At 44.5% G+C, this 19,853-nt stretch overlaps 1 protein-coding gene across 2 annotated transcripts in view; it reads left to right on the top strand.

Annotated features, from left to right (window-relative positions):
* The window catches only part of pacsin3 (protein kinase C and casein kinase substrate in neurons 3), a 42,411-nt gene that overhangs the window by 11,028 nt on the left and 11,530 nt on the right, over positions 1-19,853 (top strand). For both annotated transcript variants that reach the window (XM_072379955.1, XM_072379956.1), the window contains 6 exons: positions 9,900-10,000; positions 10,969-11,125; positions 11,333-11,568; positions 13,072-13,227; positions 15,764-15,939; positions 18,460-18,580. In XM_072379955.1, coding sequence (XP_072236056.1) covers positions 9,947-10,000; positions 10,969-11,125; positions 11,333-11,568; positions 13,072-13,227; positions 15,764-15,939; positions 18,460-18,580 — 900 coding nt within the window. In that variant the 5' untranslated portion in view covers positions 9,900-9,946. The remainder of the gene's footprint in view (positions 1-9,899; positions 10,001-10,968; positions 11,126-11,332; positions 11,569-13,071; positions 13,228-15,763; positions 15,940-18,459; positions 18,581-19,853) is intronic.

Raw genomic sequence — 19,853 nt, 5'->3', positions numbered from 1 at the left:
TTGCTCCCGCTCAACAGTCCTGCTGTTCTCCTCCAGTCAGGTCTGACGCCCAGCCGCCCTGCTTTGGATCAAGGACTGACCTGCAGCTTTCAGATGCCTTCAGCTGGTTAAAGGACTCGAGGAAAATTAAACCAGAGGCCATGTGGAAGACATTTTTGATTAATCAGTTTCTAATGAGTATTTCCTGTTTTGTTTTGTTCATAATGCAGATAATTCAGTCTTTACCTCTAATGTAGAGGGGGAAAAAGCCCCCATAAAGGTGAGTTTTAAAGCCTCTGAAGAAACTGAAAACCATTTGAGAACCATTGGCTGTTCATTGACACCCCCCCCCCCCCCCCCCCCATGCACACCCTGTAAATACACACATATGCTGCCTCAGGTCTGAATCAGTTAACATAGACACTAAGGGGAAACGATTAGCTTTGATCACTCCAAAAGAACAGAAATTATATCCAAACTGCAGAGAGCGACAGTCTCATCGTGGTCATTTTATCTCTGAAGTGTCTCGCATCTGAAAGAGATTTGATTTGAACCTTTTAAGATGCATCAAGGTGTTGCAGTGGTTAGATTAAAGAGAGCAGCTGTGCTGCATCACGGCTACTTGGTTAGGTTTAGGAAAAGATCGTTAATCCAGAGCGTTGGGTAGCTGAGCTACAATATGAATAATAGATACTGACGGCTACATTCTTGTTTATTTGTGATGTCGGGAGTTAAAAGGGCGGCAACTGGCTATAAAACTGGTTTTCTGTGCAAACTTGAGACTCAGAAAACACCAAAACTCCTGCGACAAGTCAAGACAAAAGTCTGTGCGTGTGTTGGCATATATTTTTAGAGACGTCAGAAGGCAGGAGTATAAATAAACCCTCTCCACCCACAGTGCACCGGAGGTTTGAATAAACGGAATACAAACAGTTTCACTTTGTTACTGTACATCAGTAGATTTGTGTGCTTTTTAAGTTCTTAAAAGTTCTAATTACTTCTCCATGAGAGTTTTGTATAATTGCGAATGTTTCCAACATGGAGACCGATTCCACCCTTCATGGACAGGATGGTGATATTTCTGAGCAGCAGTCCCCTGGTTCTTCAGCCAGTACCAGACCGAAGTAACGCGACTTAACAGCGTTACAAATCTGGGGGCTGAAAGTGAAGCAGACAGCTCTGCAGATGGAGCAGATTCAGAGCATTTCTCATCTGTGGTCCTATTTAATGGTGAATGCTTTGAGTTATATCTGAGGTGAGAAATCTTGTTCGGATGATGCTACGATGTGAGGTTCAGCTAGCATTGAAACTGAGGCTGGAATAGTTTCTAAAGGAATGCTTTCTCACATAAATAAGATGATCGAGTATTTCTACTTTTATCAGGGTTCTTTTACAGAATATTTAATCCTAAATATTTAATATTAACTTCTGCATACAGGTTAAAGAGTGAAGATGGGGTGTGCGACCACACACTTCACAGCTCAGCAGATCTCCGACCTCAGCCTTGGTTTGTGTGTGCTAGTTGAACCCAAATCCAGGATGAGTTACCAGATGGACGTAAACATCCTCCCCAAGCGGCACTCTCATCCGACCATCTGTTCATGGTTCATTCAGCGCTCTGAGACCGCTCAGATGGGCACGAATTAACTGGGAAAGCATCAAATGGAGATTAATGGTACTTTGACTCAGTAAGGAGCTGTAGTTGGTCAGCTTGTGCTGCTACTACAAACATTTATAGTGCAACACCTGCTTTTTATCAAGTATTGGACGAAACTGCAACCAAACAATAGCTTTTTTTCCACCGGAGCTGGGTTCAATGCAGTTCAAACACAAAATGGACAGATGATGTATTCATAAAGTTTACAGTCTTTGGAAGAGTTACTCAATAGAAGTATGAATCAATAAGAAAATCAGTCAGATTTGTCTCTGTGAATCCGTAGCAGCTTTGTTGTGTAATGAAACGTATCTGTCTTCAGTTTTCAGTTCGATAAAAGACAAAGAAGCAGAAAACAGCTCGTTAACACAAAAAGAATGACTGAAATAGATGATCAGTTCGATAACTCAGACAAAACCTTCTCCTCCTGTTGCTGCTGAATGCCCAAAACCTTCTCCTCCTCCCACACCTGCTGCCTTCACCCGTGCACCGCGGCCTCAAACCTTCCAGAGCGGAGACCTGCAAGCAGGCACATGTCCACCACATTCACTCCAGACTCCTGGCAGACCTTTTCCTGTCAGCTCTGCGGTAAAATGCATCTTCTGCTGATTCACACGAGGAAACAGCCACCCAAGTCCTTAAAGGGAATTTAATCAATCAGTGAGAGGAAAGATAAGAAATGTCCGGAATAGATTCAGAGTTTCCACATTGAGCAACATTATTCTGAAAATGCTCCAGATGCAGATTTCGGACTCTTTTGCCAGTGAACCTAACAAGTTTCAGCAGGTTCCTCCAGCTTCTTTCATTTTCAGCACCATTTCCTTAAACCTTTTTGACACATGAGCTAATATTTCAGATCCAACGCAGTTCTCTGTGAATCCAGCTGTTGCTTTATGAGTTCTGCATTTAGTTTTCAGTCTCCTTTTACACAGCGAACTAACTTTTTGGGGGAATTGGGGTTTCGACACTGATTTGTCATTAGATTGAAAACACTCCACATGGTTGATGTGGTGCTGCACCAGATGTCAGAAGTGCTCTGCAGGGAGTTTACACCTTCTTGACCTGTTGTTTCACACACAAATGGATGAAACCATGGCCTATTAATAAATTGCGTGCTATAGAACGTGTTTTCTTTAACTTGCATCCACCCGTTTACCTTCCGACCCGATGAGCCACCTTTGACCAGACGACTTGTTTTCACCATCTTCTATGAACTGCATGTGTTGTTTAATTTCTGTGTAATGCCCTGAGATGACTTTTGGTGTGAATTGGCGCTATTTTAATGAACTAAACTGAACTGAATCCATGGTGAAACTGTGGGCTGCACAGCAGCAGGAAGACGAGAGCAAAAGGTTCTAATTTTAGAGAATTCAAGCCGGAGTCATCACTCCGTTGGTGCGAGGCTCTGCTTCTTACCTGTGATGAAAGATGTTGCATAACCTTTTTTTCTTGGCTCTCATGGTCCGCCACCTCCAGCGAGAGCAGAGCTACTACAAACAGGCAAACCTGCTGGTTTTCAATGAGGCGCACCCAGATAATCATAGACGCATCACCCAAACTCTTACCGCCAAAGCCATCCTGGCCTTGTTCCACATCAGTTAAACCTGCAAGCTTTCCACCCTTTCAGGCTTTGAGGGTTTCTTGAATTGTAAGCATGCTTCTGGAGCAGCCGTTCTTTAATCCTAAATCTTTTATTTCCGCTGTAACCCATTGGCCAGCAGCAGCAGTTGGGTTCTGTTGGAGGGAAGTTTTTCTGCGATTGTTGCGAAACAAACCAGATTTTTGATTATTTGAGTATTTTATTTATTCTAACTGTGACATGCAGGTGCTGACGATGATCGTGATGATAAAAGAATGAAATATTCATATTGTGTTGATGTGATCTCAGCTGATGAAATAAAAACATTCTAGGTTACAGGTCTGAGAACGATACAGTGTTTTAGGTTTTGTACAGAATTATCTTAGCTTTGGTCTGGTCTGTCTTTTGCATTTCTTCCAGCTGTTGTTTAGGAGGAACTAATAAATACAACGATCAGATGTTATCTTTGAACATGACGCTCTGATAATATGACGTGCACGTATGTGGACGCCAGGTCGTTGGAGCTTTTGTTTGTGATAGTCGTGTAGTCGAAGTCTGACGCTCGGGGCGTTTCCATCAGCCTGTTTAGTTTCGTATCGAGAAGTATCGCATCGGAAAATTATGATGGAAACGCCATAATTCGAATTAAAATCCCCCGGTTCGCACAAATGAAAATACGCTCGCTGGCGCCGGGTTTTGGTTGATTCGAAAGGGATGGAAACAGCTGTGTTCGCATCAGGTCTGACGTAGCGCACTTTTACCCCAACATGGCGGACAAAGGAAGGTTTGTGTGGGTCAGGGTTACCCGAACTGGGCTGACAGCTCCAATACCACCTGCCCGATTCTTAATAAAGGTTCAAGTCCTGTCTCCATGGTGATACACTCCGGGTCGGGAAGCCGGTAAAACGTTTACAGGCTGGTTGTCATGCCAACCTGCGGTAACTCGCGCGAGTTTTCACCAAAGTCCGAACTTTTGATGGAAACACGCATGATTCGAATCACTTTTAATGCGCATTTCCCAGTGATTTGAATCACTTTTGGATGGAAACGTGACTATTGGGACAGCTTTAATTTTAACCCCCAAAATGAAATGTCTGATTTTTAGATGGCGTGTTCCCCACATCAGTCATGTCTTCCCCTGCCAGAATAAGCTGATGTGCACAAAGCTGTGCTCTGTGGTGCAGAACAACAGCTGAGCTGCAGTTTGTTGGCCATCCACACCCTGATGTTCTCACCCAAGACAATAAATGTTTCAGAGCAACAAATCATTGATTGGTAAAATACAGTCAAGGGGAATTCTCAGGGATAATAGTTTTCAGCTGTGATGTGGGTTTGTTGTGGTGGAACTGTTTCAAACGGGGCCCACAAAAAGGGCAGAGTCACATTTCCTGACTCTGTCATGCATGATAAAAACAATCCAAGTCATCACTGAAGGCTTGTGTTTTAAAACAATGGAAAAGCAAAGATGGCTTACCCCCCCAGGCCTTTTATTTATTTAAAAGAATCCCAGTTAGCACGAGTCTGTGAGGATGAATGGATCATTTTCCACGTTTCAACGAGGGTTTCTGAGACAGCTTTATCTCCTTTGGATGGTCCATTGCATCCTATTTGAATTAATTAGTGAAGGAGGCATTTAACCCAATTCCTTTGGCACTCAGAGTATTCTTCCCCTTCCTGCCATGGCTGTCACTGAGATACTTCCAGGTCATTTCACTTGAGCTGTTTTCCCTCATGATCACCAGATCTGACGCCATTATTGCTCAACTTTACAGAGAAAGCTTGGATGTAGATGGGATCTGCATCTTTAGAGGTTGCAGCACATCCACTATCATAGCTTCCTAATGCACCCCAAAAAATCTTTTATGACACAAATGATATCACTGGTACAGATTAGGGAAAATACAAACAATTCTCCTGTCCAAAATGAGTTATTTTCATGTTTTGTTGTATTTCTCCACAGTCAAACAGAATTATGCTGTTTGGTTACTGAGAATAATGAATGAGCCTCCTTAATGACTCGGTCTGGTTCTGTGTCAGTGCCCCAAACGGAAAGCAACACACAAATCAGAAGAAGAAGAGCGTGAAGCAGCATGTTTAAGAAGATTAGCTGCTACTTTCACACATCGTCACACTCTGTGATCTTCAGAGATTTTACCAGTAAGCTGCCTGGAAAATCCTGACTAGAAGTCCAGGGTGAGTGACATTTTTGTCCTCACATCACAGCCAGCAGGAGCATCTTTGGGTAAATATGTGGTGGTCGAGATCGCGTTTATTCATGGAGCACATTTGAAAGTGATTAATGACTTTATTGCTGGGATGTGGAGAGGAAAATGTTTCCACAGATTACAAACAGGGCTGTAAAAGTGTTGCTTGTTTTGGGAAAATGAAGAGGACAAATGTGAAGTGTGTGTGTGACAACCTCTCCTTCTTATGCACTTACCTGCTGCACAGAACAGCCAATCAGGGTGAGCTACCTCACCGACAGACGCTGACTCAACGTGTTGAATTAGCTGAGTCGGCTGTACAGACACCGAAGAGACGAGCGACAGACGTTCACCAACGCTGCAGACTGTCCTTATGGCCGATTGTAGGCTTAGTTTATACTATAAAGAGCATTCTAAAGCGTGCAGGGCGTTAAGCTAACGAAGTACCAGTGTAAGTTTAGATTAGGCCCTGGAGCTTTAGTCGGGTGTCTCCTGAGGTGCACAGGTGAGACCGGCCATGACAACAGCTGTCATTGGGAGACAGGCTCCCTGTAGTCGAAGCACCCTCCGAGGCCTTGGTATCCACCAGATAACCACTCTCCCATTGGCCTGCTCAGAGGGCTCAATGAACATGATTATCCACTGATGGAAACAGAGGGATTAAAAGTCAGATCCTGGTCCGATATATCCAATAGCAGACTTCACACACCGTACGACTGAGCCACCCAAAATCAACTTGGGGTAAATTTGCGACAGCTTTCAGGGCACCAGACTTATCTTTTTAAAGTATAATTTTAAAGTTTAAACCATAAAACCTCCTCGTTCATCGGCATGAGAAATATTTTTGCTTTCCATCTGTAACAGCTACAACCAGATTTGCTCAGAAACATCCATCCGTCCGCTGCTGCACCTAAGATTAGGTTAAAGGACTTCATTATCTCCACCTTCTTTTGCAAAACCATTTAAGCATTCTGACTGAATCTGTTTAATTACCGTGTTAATATATTCGCTTCTTCTGACTAAAGCTTTCAAAGACCTTTTAGCTAGTCGTGCAACCTACAATGTTGTGTATTTTTAATGAGTCGTGGCCCTCAGTCAGTGGGTCTACATGAGATTAACTGGATTACAGCTACAGTTGGGTTCTGCTCCTTATCTGAGGGTAATTATCCTTGGATATATGGCGGTGAATGAATGGAATCACTGGCACAAAGCATGTCATACCCCGGTACGATAGGTGGTGCTGTCCCCATTTCAGCTATCGCTAATAGAGCCACTTCCTGTTGACGTCTTCACCACCAACAACAACAAACTCAGGCATTCAGAAAGATGGCGAACGCAGAGCGAGATGAAGCTGCGTCCCTCTACATCTGTGATGAGCTGGTTATGGAACAGACGATGCACAACGGCGCATTCTCCATCGCGCTGTTTCTTTCTTTCTGACGGCAACAACAGGAATATCGTCTCCTTCGACTTCCGGGTGACGATCGCGGGGAAAAAATCTGGAGCATGCGCAGAACGCTCGATCCGATCCGCTGTCGTCTCCAGGCACGTTCAGTGTGTTTGGATCGAGTGATCGAGTTATCTCGGGTCTTAATTCGATCGCAAGTAACCCGATCCGATTTGTTTTCTTGTCAGATTAAGGTTTCTACATGAGCTGAATAACTCAGTCTTATTGTAATTTAGCCATTAATCCGATCCGATGGCTCTCATGTAACCCCACTGACTGTTAAAGTTTTAAACCTCTGCTGAAGATCTGAAGGAGTAATAATTAGCGATCCATGGTGAAGTGAGTTCTCGTACTCGCTCATGTTCCAGCATGCTGGTGGCAGATGCCTCTGCTGCTGTTAGCATACTTGTCTCTCTCCTGTGACACCATCCCTCTGTTGTTGTGTGTGGAATAGCTGTCATGTCTGAGAGGTGTGATGTTGAGCTGCCCAACGTCTGCATTTGGCCTCAGAAACGGCACACCCATCCACACAGACACACCTATAATCATTCATTAGACCCAATCCTTTTAATTCAGGATTCACCCTGGTGCTGGCGCAAGTAAGCGCACGCTCCTGTTTCTGCCTCCGGCTGAACTTAAAGGAGTGTCGAGTTTATACACTCACTTCCACATTGTTCCCTGCAGGTCTCACCAAGGTCTAATTTAGCACTTGTCTGCTCCCAGCGTTGATATATTGGGAGGCAGCTAGTTATTTACAGTTAGAGGGAACATTGTGAAACTCTGGGAGGAAGAAAAATAAGCAGGAACTTCTCACACCATTGTCAGGTTGAGCCTTGTGGAGCATGGCGTCATACAAAAACTATTCAGCGATGGAAATATGCGATTTCCGATGAAAGAACCCAGCCTACGAACTAAAAGACTCATTTAAGGTTCAGTTAATTCAGCCCAAATAAAGTTTTATGGAACTGCCAGAGGACTCTTCTGTCTGGATTTGCCTGCCAGTGTAATTCTGCAGTTTATAGATTCTTCTACAGCCTGAAGTTGCATCAATAGTAGAAGCAAACAATCCGCAGAGATGAGACCTGACGTGCAGCGCGGTTGTTGTTTGGAGCCGACAGAAGATCAGAGCACGCGGTCAGGCCCTGTGCTCCGATGGCGTGTTTTCCTCCCAGGTTGTTGTGTCTGCCACAGGAAGCCGTCTGGCCTTGAAACTGGGTTTAGTCCGATGGGAGGACGTCACAGAGGAAGTGGATGTATGGGTACGTCGGGTCACAGTGAACCGTTGGAAGAGTTCATCAACAGATTCCCCTCAAAGCTGCGCAGCTAAAAACAACTCGATTAAACTCAACCTCTGCAGATAACATCCTGTTTTCTCTTAGAAGAAGAGATGGTTATTTCTGGAACAACAAGTTTTTGGCTTCTTCCAGCTCATTTAGTCAATGCATACATGAGGGTTGGAGATGCATATTCCTGACAAAGGTCTCACACTTTTCCGTTGATTCCTTGTCTTTAAGGTGCTAAGACCTGCAGCAGTGGGCCAGTACAGCTAGCAAAGTATTCAAAAAGTACTCAAAAACTCATTCTTGTTGGGAACTTTTTCGAAATTGGAAACATTTTGAGGAAAAATCACTCTTTGATGAAGCAAAAAAATGTGTAAAATGTCATCAAATTAGAATATGTGGTTGAATAAATCAGAAAGCTTCTGAGAAGTGTGTTTAACAGTGCAAAGTAGTGTGAAATGGACACACCCAGTCAGATAACAGGTAAAGCACTCGAGTGAATGCAGCTCCTGCTCATGACGTCACATCTCAGCAGTCTTTATTTCTCTGAATCCGACTTGTTTTCTGAGCCGATTCTGCTCAAGTTTGTACGTCCTCTGAATGAAGTCCCTTGTTGTAGGAGGCTGACACAGATTCCTGCTTTAGTAATGGAGTGGGTGCGTGAGGCGGGGCGTCTGTTTGTCGGACACAGACGGTCCAGTTGTGCGTGGCGAGGAAACCGGGTGGCAGCGAGCGGGAAGACGCTGCGGCTTTCTTTTTCATTTGTCTGAGATGTTTTTTGTTTGGTTTTAAGCAGCCAGGTGTGATGGAAACAAAGCACACGTAGGATGTTCTGACGGCTTGAATCCTTTGTGGTCAGGTTCCAACTTTCTTGTTAGCAGCTGGCTTGAAGGAAAGTTTGATGATTGGACACTTTTCTCATTCTGTCAATGAAAAGGAGGTCAGAATGAATTCTTCTGGATGATAACACGTCGTACCAAAGTCCAGCTGCATATGTGCAGTAGAGGGAATGTCCTTTATCTGACTTTCAAGGTTTCCATACACGAGAAGCAGTGAAATGGAGCACTGAGGCCCCACTCACTCACACATAAACACACACACTGACTCTTGAACCTGAGAGTTGTGCAGGTATTATAAAATGATTGTTATGGTGCATCATTATGGGCTGTGAATGTAAAGGGTGATCAACCCCAGATCATCAGTGATCATGGAAACATGCTTTTCTTCAGCCAGTCATCTTTCCGTTTCATTGGACCAAACGAAAGCTCCAGCATCGTCTCCGGCGTTTCATCTCTGAATGTCCACAGTCCATGACTGCTTCTCTTCAGCACACCAAACTCTGAGTTGGATTACCTTCTTCGAGGGGCTTTAAAATCATCTCCAGCTCTCTTTTAACTGCATATTTAGACTTGTGCAGTCACTGTTTTTTATTATTGTCGACATGCTAAAATTGCTCTCATCCTGGTTCAAATGTTTAAAATGCTTTTGGAAAGTTCAGTGAAGCTCACCCTAGTTTCCCAGGGGTCATGCAACCTCTCATGTTGATTGTTCTGTACAGTGGAGGTGTAACAGCCACACAATCTGACCACTACGCTAGGGATTTACACGTGAGGAACTGTCAGCCTGTGCAGCTCCTTTTCTCTGTGTTGAGCTCTGAGCTCTTTGTCTGGAATGTTCCTGGATGGATTTGTGTGGTTTAGTTAGTTTGTTTCCTGAATCCTCTTTTGAATGAATCTGTGTTTTTCTCTGTCTGCAGTGTCTTCTGTAGCCGCCATCATTCCGTGCTGCAAGGCCGACCCCAACATGTCTTCCAATGGAGACCTCAGCGAACTGGGGAGCTCTGACAGCTTCTGGGAGGTACAGCGGCGTTCAGTTATTACTGCCATCCAGCACCCGCCTTTACAAACCATGACTCAGAGCAAACAGCCTGGTTAGCAGGCGCTGATCTCTGTGTGACTTCAGGGTGTAATTTCATCAGTCACACTCGGTTTACTCTTATTAGTTTAGGGATGTTTAAACTCCTTGAAATGCAGTGGGACTGCAGGAGGAAGTCACTCAGAATAACAACAAGCCTGTGTACATATATACCTTAATTTTTCACTTTATTAGGCAATAACTAAAACAATCTGAAGCTTCGGCTATGGTCTAGACTTATTTGACCATTTTTGAGGCTTCACACCTGTGTGATGGTGTGACTGTCGCCTGCAGTTAGGACCCCCAAAGCCCACCTTACCGTGCTGCTGCACATCTGGCTACAGAGGCGTTATGGTGTGTGGACACGGCTAAGCTGTAAGCTGCATAGCTCTGACACTCTTTACCCTTCCTCTTCCCTCTACTCGGTGCGTTTTTCAGGTCATTGTATTTTCCTTAAAAAGCAAAGAAAAGCCTTTTAATTCAGTTTTAGAATACAAAGTGGGTTTCTGCACACTGCACTGTGGTGCTGAGCTGGAGCAGACTGCAGGTTGGATATACAGAAACCGCCTTTGAAAGCTGCTGTACTGCCAGTGAAGATGACGCCATGTCCTGACAGCTGCAGCCCACAGAAGGACCTCCCTGCACAGCTTCAACAGAAACTCAGCCTTCATGAAGCTTCTGAGAAGTGTGTTGGCCTTCAGTGTTTAGATTCAGACCAAGAAACACGAGTTCCAGCCGATTTACAGCCCTCCATCTGGAAAAACTGCACAGGCTCTCTGTCTTGTTTCACTCCTGCTTTCACTTTAGACACTAATATTAGCATCGTGTCAGTCTTTTAAGATGCGCTGAACCAGCAGAGCAACTCTTGGTAGCTTTTCTTTTACGCTCTGTGTCTGTGTGCGTGTCTGCAGCCGGGGAACTATAAAAGGACGGTGAAGCGGATTGATGACGGCCACCGGCTGTGTAACGAGCTTGTCAGCTGCTTCCAGGAGAGGGCCAAGATAGAAAAGAGCTACGCTCTTCAGCTGAGCGACTGGGCCAAAAGGTGGAGGGGTGTTGTGGAAAAAGGTGTGTTAAAGTGCTGCTCAGTATCTGCTCTGTAAGCCCAGATCATCCTGACTCCAAACCCTAAAGACAGTTCAGCAAAAATGGCTGGAAAGGTTTGAAATTGTTCCCCAGAAAAACCTTTTAAAGCAGAGTTTTTGCTGAACTGTGTTTTGCAATAATCTGACCTCGATGGTTGATGTGTGGCTCCGCCCCTTCTCTGTTCCTCAGGGCCGCAGTATGGCACCCTGGAAAAGGCGTGGCACGCCTTCATGCAGGCGGCCGACCGCCTCAGCGAGCTGCATATGGAGCTGCGAGAGCGGCTGGCGGGCGAAGACAGCGAGAAGGTGCGAAACTGGCAGAAAGATGCCTTCCACAAGCAGATGATTGGCGGGTTCAGGGAGACCAAGGATGCTGACGACGGCTTCCGCAAAGCTCAGAAACCCTGGGTGCGCAAACTGAAAGAGGTGAGGCTCAGCTCAGGCTTTCTTTGCTTATCGGGCTTTCTTCTTCTGGTCTTTTGTGTGCCCACAAAAAATCTTTTGTTTCTTCTTCTGCACAAAATACACGACAACCTGGAACTTCATTCGTACAAAAAGCATGTGTGAGGTGTGAAGAATGTAAAAATCAACACAAATGGATAAAATAGTTTTTCTAACTGTAAAAAAACTGAAGTCTCAGGCCAAATCATTAGAATTATACATTATTTTCTGTATTTCAATAAATCAGTGCACCTATGAAGGGTGGCTCAAGACTTTGGAGCAGTTCAGAACCGTCCTCAGCATATTTCAGACAGAAATGATCACAACAAATGCAGAAAGGTGCAGCTGCTGGAGCGGATTGCCAGGACACCGAATGCTGTGTGTCCTTTAATCACAGCTCGCTGTGATCTGTAATCAACCGTAGAGTCAGTGGGAGCACTTTTTAAAGAGCTAGTTTGTGAAAAATACACAAAGCCATTGTGAATGTCATCTATTACACTAAATTATGCTGGACTGACATGACTTTTTATTTTTCTGTTTGACGACAAAGCCCCAAAGTTTTACCTCAAGCAGCAAATCATCACTTTTTAGACACTGAAACCTGGAAATATGTTGTTATTTTTTAAGATTTTTGCTTGAAAGTTGACCTAAACTTTATTAAGTCAACATTAAGTGTCTGTTTCAGTGGGTTTACATGATGAGATTAATTAGATTTTTAATTTGGGAATTATCCAAGTAAACGTGGCGGTGAATGAATCGACTCACTGGCACAAAGCATGTCATCCCCCGGTACCATAGGTGGCGCTGTCCCCATTTCAGCTATCGCTAATAGAGCCACTTCCTGTTGAGTCTTCACCACCAACAACAACAAACTCAGGCATTCAGAAAGATGGCGAACGCAGAGCGAGATGAAGCTGCGTCCCTCTCCATCTGTGATGAGCTGGTTATGGCACAGACGATGCACAACGGCGCATTCTCCATCGCGTTGTTTCTTTCTTTCTGACGGCAACAACAGGAATATCGTCTCCTTCGACTTCTGGGTGATGATCCCGGGAAAAAATCTCAAGCATGCGCAGAACACAAAGTCCAATTCACTGTATACATGCACGTTGATCTGATCCAGTCCAATTTTTAGTCAGACTAAGTTGTCTACATGAACTTAGTAGCTCAGTCTCATTGTAATTTAGCCATTAATCGGATTCTTTACAACGCCATGTCGCCCCACTGACTGTTACTTAACGAGTTGTCTGATTGTATCGATTGAAAATGTAACGTGGCGTTCCTCGGAACAGATGATTACACGATGAACATTGCTCTATATAAATAACCCTAAACACATAGTACGTTTTGGCTGTATTTGCTTATTTCTGCTGCTTTAAATGGAGCCTTTAGCCAGAAGTTAATTATGTTTGTCATGATAGTGTGAGGAGTTTTATGAAAAGTGATGACATGTTGGATCTTTGTGTGCTGCTCTGTCTGTGCGTGAAGGTGGAGTCCAGTAAGAAGAGCTACAACCTGGCCAGGAAGGAGGAGTGGACGGCCGTTACCAGGGAAACCCACGCCAAGGCCGACCCGTCCAAGTCTCAGGAGGAAGTCCGCAAATTCACGATTCGGGTGGAGCGCTGCAACCAGGAGGCCGAGAAAGTACGAAGATTCCCCCCACACACACACACACACACACACACATAAACACACGGAGTCCCATGAGCAGCTCCGCTTGTACCTGTCTGGGTGTGTCGTGAGTCCAGTAAAACATACCCGTGTGTGTGTTTTTGCCTTGAAAACATGACTGGGCTTGCCTCCTCTGTTCCCCGCTCTGCACCAAACCCAACAGCAGAGAAGAACGCTGACGAGGGAAATGAACAACCAAACACGGGGAAATCCTGAGACCCATTCAGGATCAGTCGGCGCTGTCTTAAACAATGTCGACCTCAACAAGGAAGTGGATCCAGTATCACGGCTCATTCAGACAGTTTGGAGAAAAGACGTCCCCACGTATCACCGTCTGAACGCCCTGCAGTCGTGTTGCTGGGAACTCGCTGCTCATCTAAACACTGCAGTTTAATTCATTATCTTTAAATAGTGTGGAAAGAAAAGCCAGGTTCACCCTGCAGTTAGTGTAACCCCCCCCCCCCCCCCCCCCCCACACACACACACACACACACACCTGCAACTATTCAGGCTGGTTGCATAACATGATCTGTGGTTTCTTGCTGCGTGGCACAGTAAGGCAATCTCACTTCTGAGCTGCTGCTTCGTAACATGTGTCAACCGGAGGCGTCGTTTAAACAGAAAAAGCCTCCTAAAAACAGAACAGTGTGAGTAAAACAACTGTTCACCAACACATTCAAGATGGATCTATGAAATAAAGACTGTCTGGGAGTGTAAACCCTTTGCTTCTATTATACATCACTACATTTCCCCTTATGTTGCATCAGTGTTCTGTATACTGTAAAACACACCCGCGTTGCATCGGGCCTGAAAGAGAGAAGCACACAAACTGCAGTCCCGGTCTTCAGAAGCATTTCGGTAGCTGCTGCAGTTAAAGCCTCTCATTATTTGCTGTTTGAATGCTTTTATATGAGCCGTCTTGCACTATATCTTTCTCCACACCAGTGTCTGGCCCAGAAATGCTAAAAAGCACAATTTAAACTGTTCATGATGCACTCGGGCGAATGGACATTTTGCATCCACTGAAACTCCTCCATGAATTCATTATTTCACCACAGTCGATGCAGAACTGGGGACGAAACCAGGTAAGGCCACAGAGCAGACTGTGTTGTAGATGTGGAGGAAGAGGATGAGGCAACCCTCCAAATTCTGTTTTTACTGGAAATGCTCAACACTGTGCTAGTTGTTTTATGTGATATTTAAGTTCAAACATGGCCGAATGTTTTTAGAAAAATGACTTTTTGACTGAAATCGACCCGAAGTAACCTTCACTCGAAGTTCTTTGTAGAGGCTCAGCCCTCTGACTGTCTGAATTTTCAATGTCTCTTCCTATTTTTGACATTTTTGAAACCCTCAGACAGTGACGGCGCACAGAGGACTGCAAAAAAGATTAAATCAAGCTTTTTCCTTCCTCCCTTCTGCTCTCTGAGTGCACAACACTCAAAAACCTGGCAATGCAGCAGCTTCCTGTGAGATTGCGTGGAGCTATAAATGTTTATTTTGTGCTTTAGAGGGAAACCACTGTGAAGCAATTGGTAAATTAGGCTTTATCAGGTTTATTGATTTGTTGAGACTGCAGACTGTCCTTTACCCTCTCCATCAATGCATCCCCAGCTCACTTTCATTGGTGGAAATGAGGAGCAGGAGCCATGCTTGAGTGCAGTGTTTGCAGACTGTAAATGCTGCTTTTCTAACTGCTAACACGAGGGCATAAGTTGCAGTAAGGAAATGAAGCGCATGTTGACACTTGAAAGGTTTTGTTGCATTAAAATAAACTCCTGTGGGTCCTCTGAAGAAGTGGGAATGGTGCAGGTTTGATTGAAATATGCAGCACAGACCTTTAGTACTTGATTCTTGATATCAGGCTTTGCATCTGCTTTAACCAGAGGAATAATGTACAGTTCAGAATCACTGAATCTCTATTTCTTTGCACAGCTCAGGAACCCCTGGTGTTATTTTGACTCCTGTCCACATTCTACTGCTACTGAAGAGCCTATTCAGACCCACACATTAAAGCACACTGAAGAATTTTGTAAGTTCCCTCAACAAAGCGTACGTCAGAGAAGCCGTCCAATCAGAGTGTGACCTCATCAAAATGTCCTTGGACAGCAGAATACTTTCTGCTTTAGTCTGAAAACAGGAATCTAAACTGCAAGTGTGAACATGCATGAAGTGCAGTGGGAGCAGATCACACTGATATAACTCACACGTTGCTTTCTGTCTCAGCTTTCGATCATGTTTGTGTTACTTTTCTTTGTGGTTTTATTCTTTTAAGCCCTTTTCTTCTTTGTGGTTTTATTCTTTTAAGCCCTTTTCTGTGGAAGCATCCCCATGTATTGCTGATCTTGATGAACGTTTTAAAGTTGCATGTAATGGATGGAAAATGCATTTTAATTGTGGGGTGTGTTTTAATGGGAACCCAGTAACATCCCCCCTCTTTGTCTTTTTGAATGTGTGGGGATTAAAGGTTTTCCAGCGGCTCAGCATGTGCTCTGTGCTTGTGTGACAGGTGAAGGAGCGCTACAAAAAGGCGCTGGAGGAGCTGAACCGCTGCAACCCTCGATACATGGAGGACATGGAGCAGGTGTTCGACCTCACCCAGGAGGCCGAGCGCAAGAGGCTGCGCTTCTTCAAAGACGTGCTGCTGGACATCCACACGCACCTGGACCTGTCCTCCAAACAGGGGTAGGACGAGCGCACGCAACCACGCATGCTCAAAGAAAAAGAGCGATTACAGGATTCACTACCCATGATTCAGAATGAAGGCATGCAGAGCTGCCCTGGCTGGATGTGTGTGTGGGAACATGTCTGTGTGTGCACAGCGGTTAATAGAAAACTCCTGCTGTTGTCTATTAACTTTTGACCCCCCCATTGTATTTACACAAGCCACTGCTAAGATGTTAAAGTCCAACTGCAGTTATTGAACAAATGTACCTTAAAGTAGCTGTTTTTATTAGACCAACTTCACAGTTTGAACGGAAGTTACACAAATGAGTCACCAAGCTGGTGATGAGGCTTCTCCCCCAGCCCGGCTAATGACAGACCGCCTGACCTTCAAAAGTCGCCTCGTCTTAACTAAAGTGCAGACTAACTGAGATACAAACATCAACTTGTGGAGCCTGTCATTGACCTGAAGTCAGTTACCAAACACAAGGGCCTATCTTTCAGGTTAAATCACTGCCTTCATGTGAGCCTTCATCACCCCAAAATTCAGTCTGACTGGTTTATAACAAGAACAAATACACAGAAACAGTCACTTGAGCATATTCAGTTTCGTGCTGTTTGGTTCTTAAAATCATCTCAGGAACATCAGGTGCGTTTCCATCAGCCTGTTGAGATGCGCTTCGAGAAGTATGGCATCAGAAAATTATGATGGAAACGCCATAATTCGAATTAAAATCCCCTGATTTGCACAAATGAAAATAGCTCCGGGTTTTTGTTGATTCGAAAGGGATGGAAACAGCTGTGTTCGCATCAGGTCTGACGTCGCGCACTTTCACCCCAACATGGCGGACAGCGGAAGGTTTGTGTGGGTCAGGGTTACCCTGACTGGGCTGACAGCTCCAATACCACCTGCCCGATTCTTAATAAAGGTTCAAGTCCTGTCTCCATGGTGATACACTCCGGGTCGGGAAGCCGGTAAAACGTTTACAGGCTGGTTGTCATGCCAACCTGCGGAGAAGTCTGAACTTTTGATGGAAACACGCATGATTCGAATCACTTTTGGATGGAAACACGGCTGCTGTTGTAGGGACCTGAAAGTGCTGTATCTAGGTTTTGGTAAATGGCTTCAGATTTGGACAAATGTACCAGCTCAGGAGGCAAAAATAGCTGAAAATATGCTATTTATAAGCTATTTCTTGCATACTTAATTGTTTTTGCAAAATGAATACAGTGAACAGGAATTTCAACCTAAATGTTTTGTATGTAAAGTTGAATTTTTGGCTTTTAGAACACCCAAACAAGTCTTATCTATGAGGTATTTTTGACGTTATCGTCACAAATTGAAACTCTTTCCACTTGAAGCAGGTGTTGCGGGGGGGGGGCAGAGCCTATCCCAGCTGGCTGAGAGGTGGGGTTCTCCCCGGTCAGGTCGCCAGGCCATCACAGGGACAAACGAGGCCACCCTCTCTGCTGTGCTGCAGCTCTGCCTCCATGATTATCTCCATTGTTTATTACTGTCAGGCAACTGTGACAAGAAGATCTCACACTCTGCTTTCAGATGTGTAAAATATGTGAGGCGTAAAACACACCTGCGAGTTAGCCTGGGAGGGCTGACAGCATTACAGACTAAGGACCATGTTGCAGCGTGACTCTTCCCACATTCTGCAAATAGTTTTAAGAAATTACAGACACTGAAAGCGAAATGTTTGGGATTTCAACAAAGAATAAAACCAAGTTGATCTGTCTAGACTGGCTGTTGTCATAGATGTGGAAGTGAGGATGTAGCATGGAAGAAAGAAAATGGCTGCCATCTTTTGACATTGCAGAGAGGAGCTGCAGATTCTGTGTCCTTAGAGTGCCGCTGCATAAGCATTTCTAATATTTTTGATTAATAGATTGAGTATAGCGGCCTGAAGTGTGATCATTTATCAGAAGAGCTGCAAATCCCTGCCCCCCATGCAGAGTCAAACATATCACCTTGACCTGATAAGAAGCTGGAAAAATTCTTTTATCTGTAATATAACAGACAAGAAAGGTAATTGAAGCCAGGTTTCCGTTGCCATTTTGGTGAAGATGTAAGATGTAAAATATCCTTGAGTACAAAAAAAGACGTATATGCCAACTTTAGTTGGGTTTTTGTGGCTAATAGCAAACATCTGATCTGTGAAATATTGAAATATTCTGACTCAAGCGATAAACTTGCCTTAACTGCGTCTTCCCGGATGTGATAAAATTCACATTACAAAAGTAATCCCTAAAGAGCTTTCTCCATTCCCACCACTGTATTCTCGTCCACTTCTCCTCCTGGGGCAGAAGCAGTAGAGGTTATGCAGCCTGCATCGCAGCAGCACCTCTCTGTTTAGCTGATTTACTAAAGAAAAGGTGGATAAAAGTGTCTGATTCGCATCTCTTTTGCAGCTTTTCTGAAGATCATTTTAGATTTGCTTCACTAATGACTGTAAACCTGGCTTTTGACAAGTGTTGCAGCACATAGAGATGGACAAAAGATGAGATGAAGTGACGTGTCTCTTTGTCCACCAGCTTCAAAGACCTGTACCGGGACCTCGGTCAGACCATCCAAGCTGCCAGCGACGCTGAAGACCTCAGATGGTGGAGGAACACCCACGGGCCGGGCATGAGCATGAACTGGCCCCAGTTTGAGGTGTGGACACGCACACGAACACACCCTGAGCTCACACTGGGAACTGTTTACACTCAGTCGCTTTGTTCTTGGAACTATTTGATGAAAAAAAAAAAAAGCGTGGAGTCACATTGTGAGTTCTGTGAAATAAGGTCAGTCCTCATGAGGTAAATCATTAACTTTTAGTTTGTAGATTAATGCCGTAAGATTTGAGGAAATTGATGCAACGTCCTCTGAAGTGATGGAGGCTTGGCTCTGTGTGTGTGTGTGTGTGTGTGTGTGTGTGTGTGTGTTTTAGAGCAACACACTGAATATTAAACAGCTTCCAATGAATGCCTGGTTTTGTAGCTGAGGGCGCTGAGTGGGGTTAGGAATGCCGAACACACACACACCGACACACACTCTCTCTCGGGTTTATTCATCTGTTGGTGGACACGTCCAGTTTTCACCCCGGCTCTGCAGCCCGGGCCGCTGAGGACAAACAAATATTTACAGATATGAAACGCAGACAACAGATCGTATCTCCACAGCTCTGTGCCGCCTCGGCCAGAATCGAAATGTTTTTCAGTTGTCGTGACGTAAAGGAAACAGAAATCAAGGTTTTTTTTTTTCTCAAGTCTCTTCTTGTTGATGCATATTTTATCTGCCATAACCGTATGATGATTAACTCAACACATAAATGCACAAACGCAGCATCATTATCCACTAAAAGTGCAAAGATAACGGGGGAATGGGCAGGCGGTGTAGTCCTGGCTTCATTCAGGATGCACACGATGGAGGAACTGCATCATTTTGACACGTCTACCAAATGTTGGTCATCAGTTGCTTCGCTTCACTGAGACTGTCTGCGTTTAGCGGAAATACAGCTGTCTCCATAACCTTCTGGTTCAGTTTTAAAATGCAGAGCCATTTTGCTTGTTCTTGCTCCTAACTCAGGGCACAGCTGACTGCAGAGACACAACATCTTTTCCCACTCTGCCCGTTGAATTACTTTGTGGGAGGAGTTTTAAAATCCTTTCCATTGAATCCGCTGACGGCTCTCTCGTTGGAGCCACGTTTCCAGCCAGGTGCAACGGCTCGTTGTGAGTGCTCCCTTTGAACTGCTGACTCGGCTGCATGTTTCTATTTGTTCCAAACTGTTTTTAGAAATGCAAATTACAGGATGCTTCTGTATTTATCTCCTCTACTTGACCTGAAAACTGATAAGAATTCTGATAATAACAAGGCCAAAAATCACAGTTTCACTCTGTTCGCTCTTGGTTCCTGTGATGCAGTCAGTGAATCTTGTATTTTA

The sequence above is a fragment of the Leuresthes tenuis genome, unplaced genomic scaffold (assembly GCF_036924035.1).
Source record: "Leuresthes tenuis unplaced genomic scaffold, fLeuTen1.0.hap1 SCAF_2, whole genome shotgun sequence".
Lineage (NCBI taxonomy): Eukaryota > Metazoa > Chordata > Actinopteri > Atheriniformes > Atherinopsidae > Leuresthes > Leuresthes tenuis.
The sequence above is the reverse complement of the archived record's forward strand: the minus strand, read 5'-3'. Positions and strand labels throughout refer to the sequence as shown.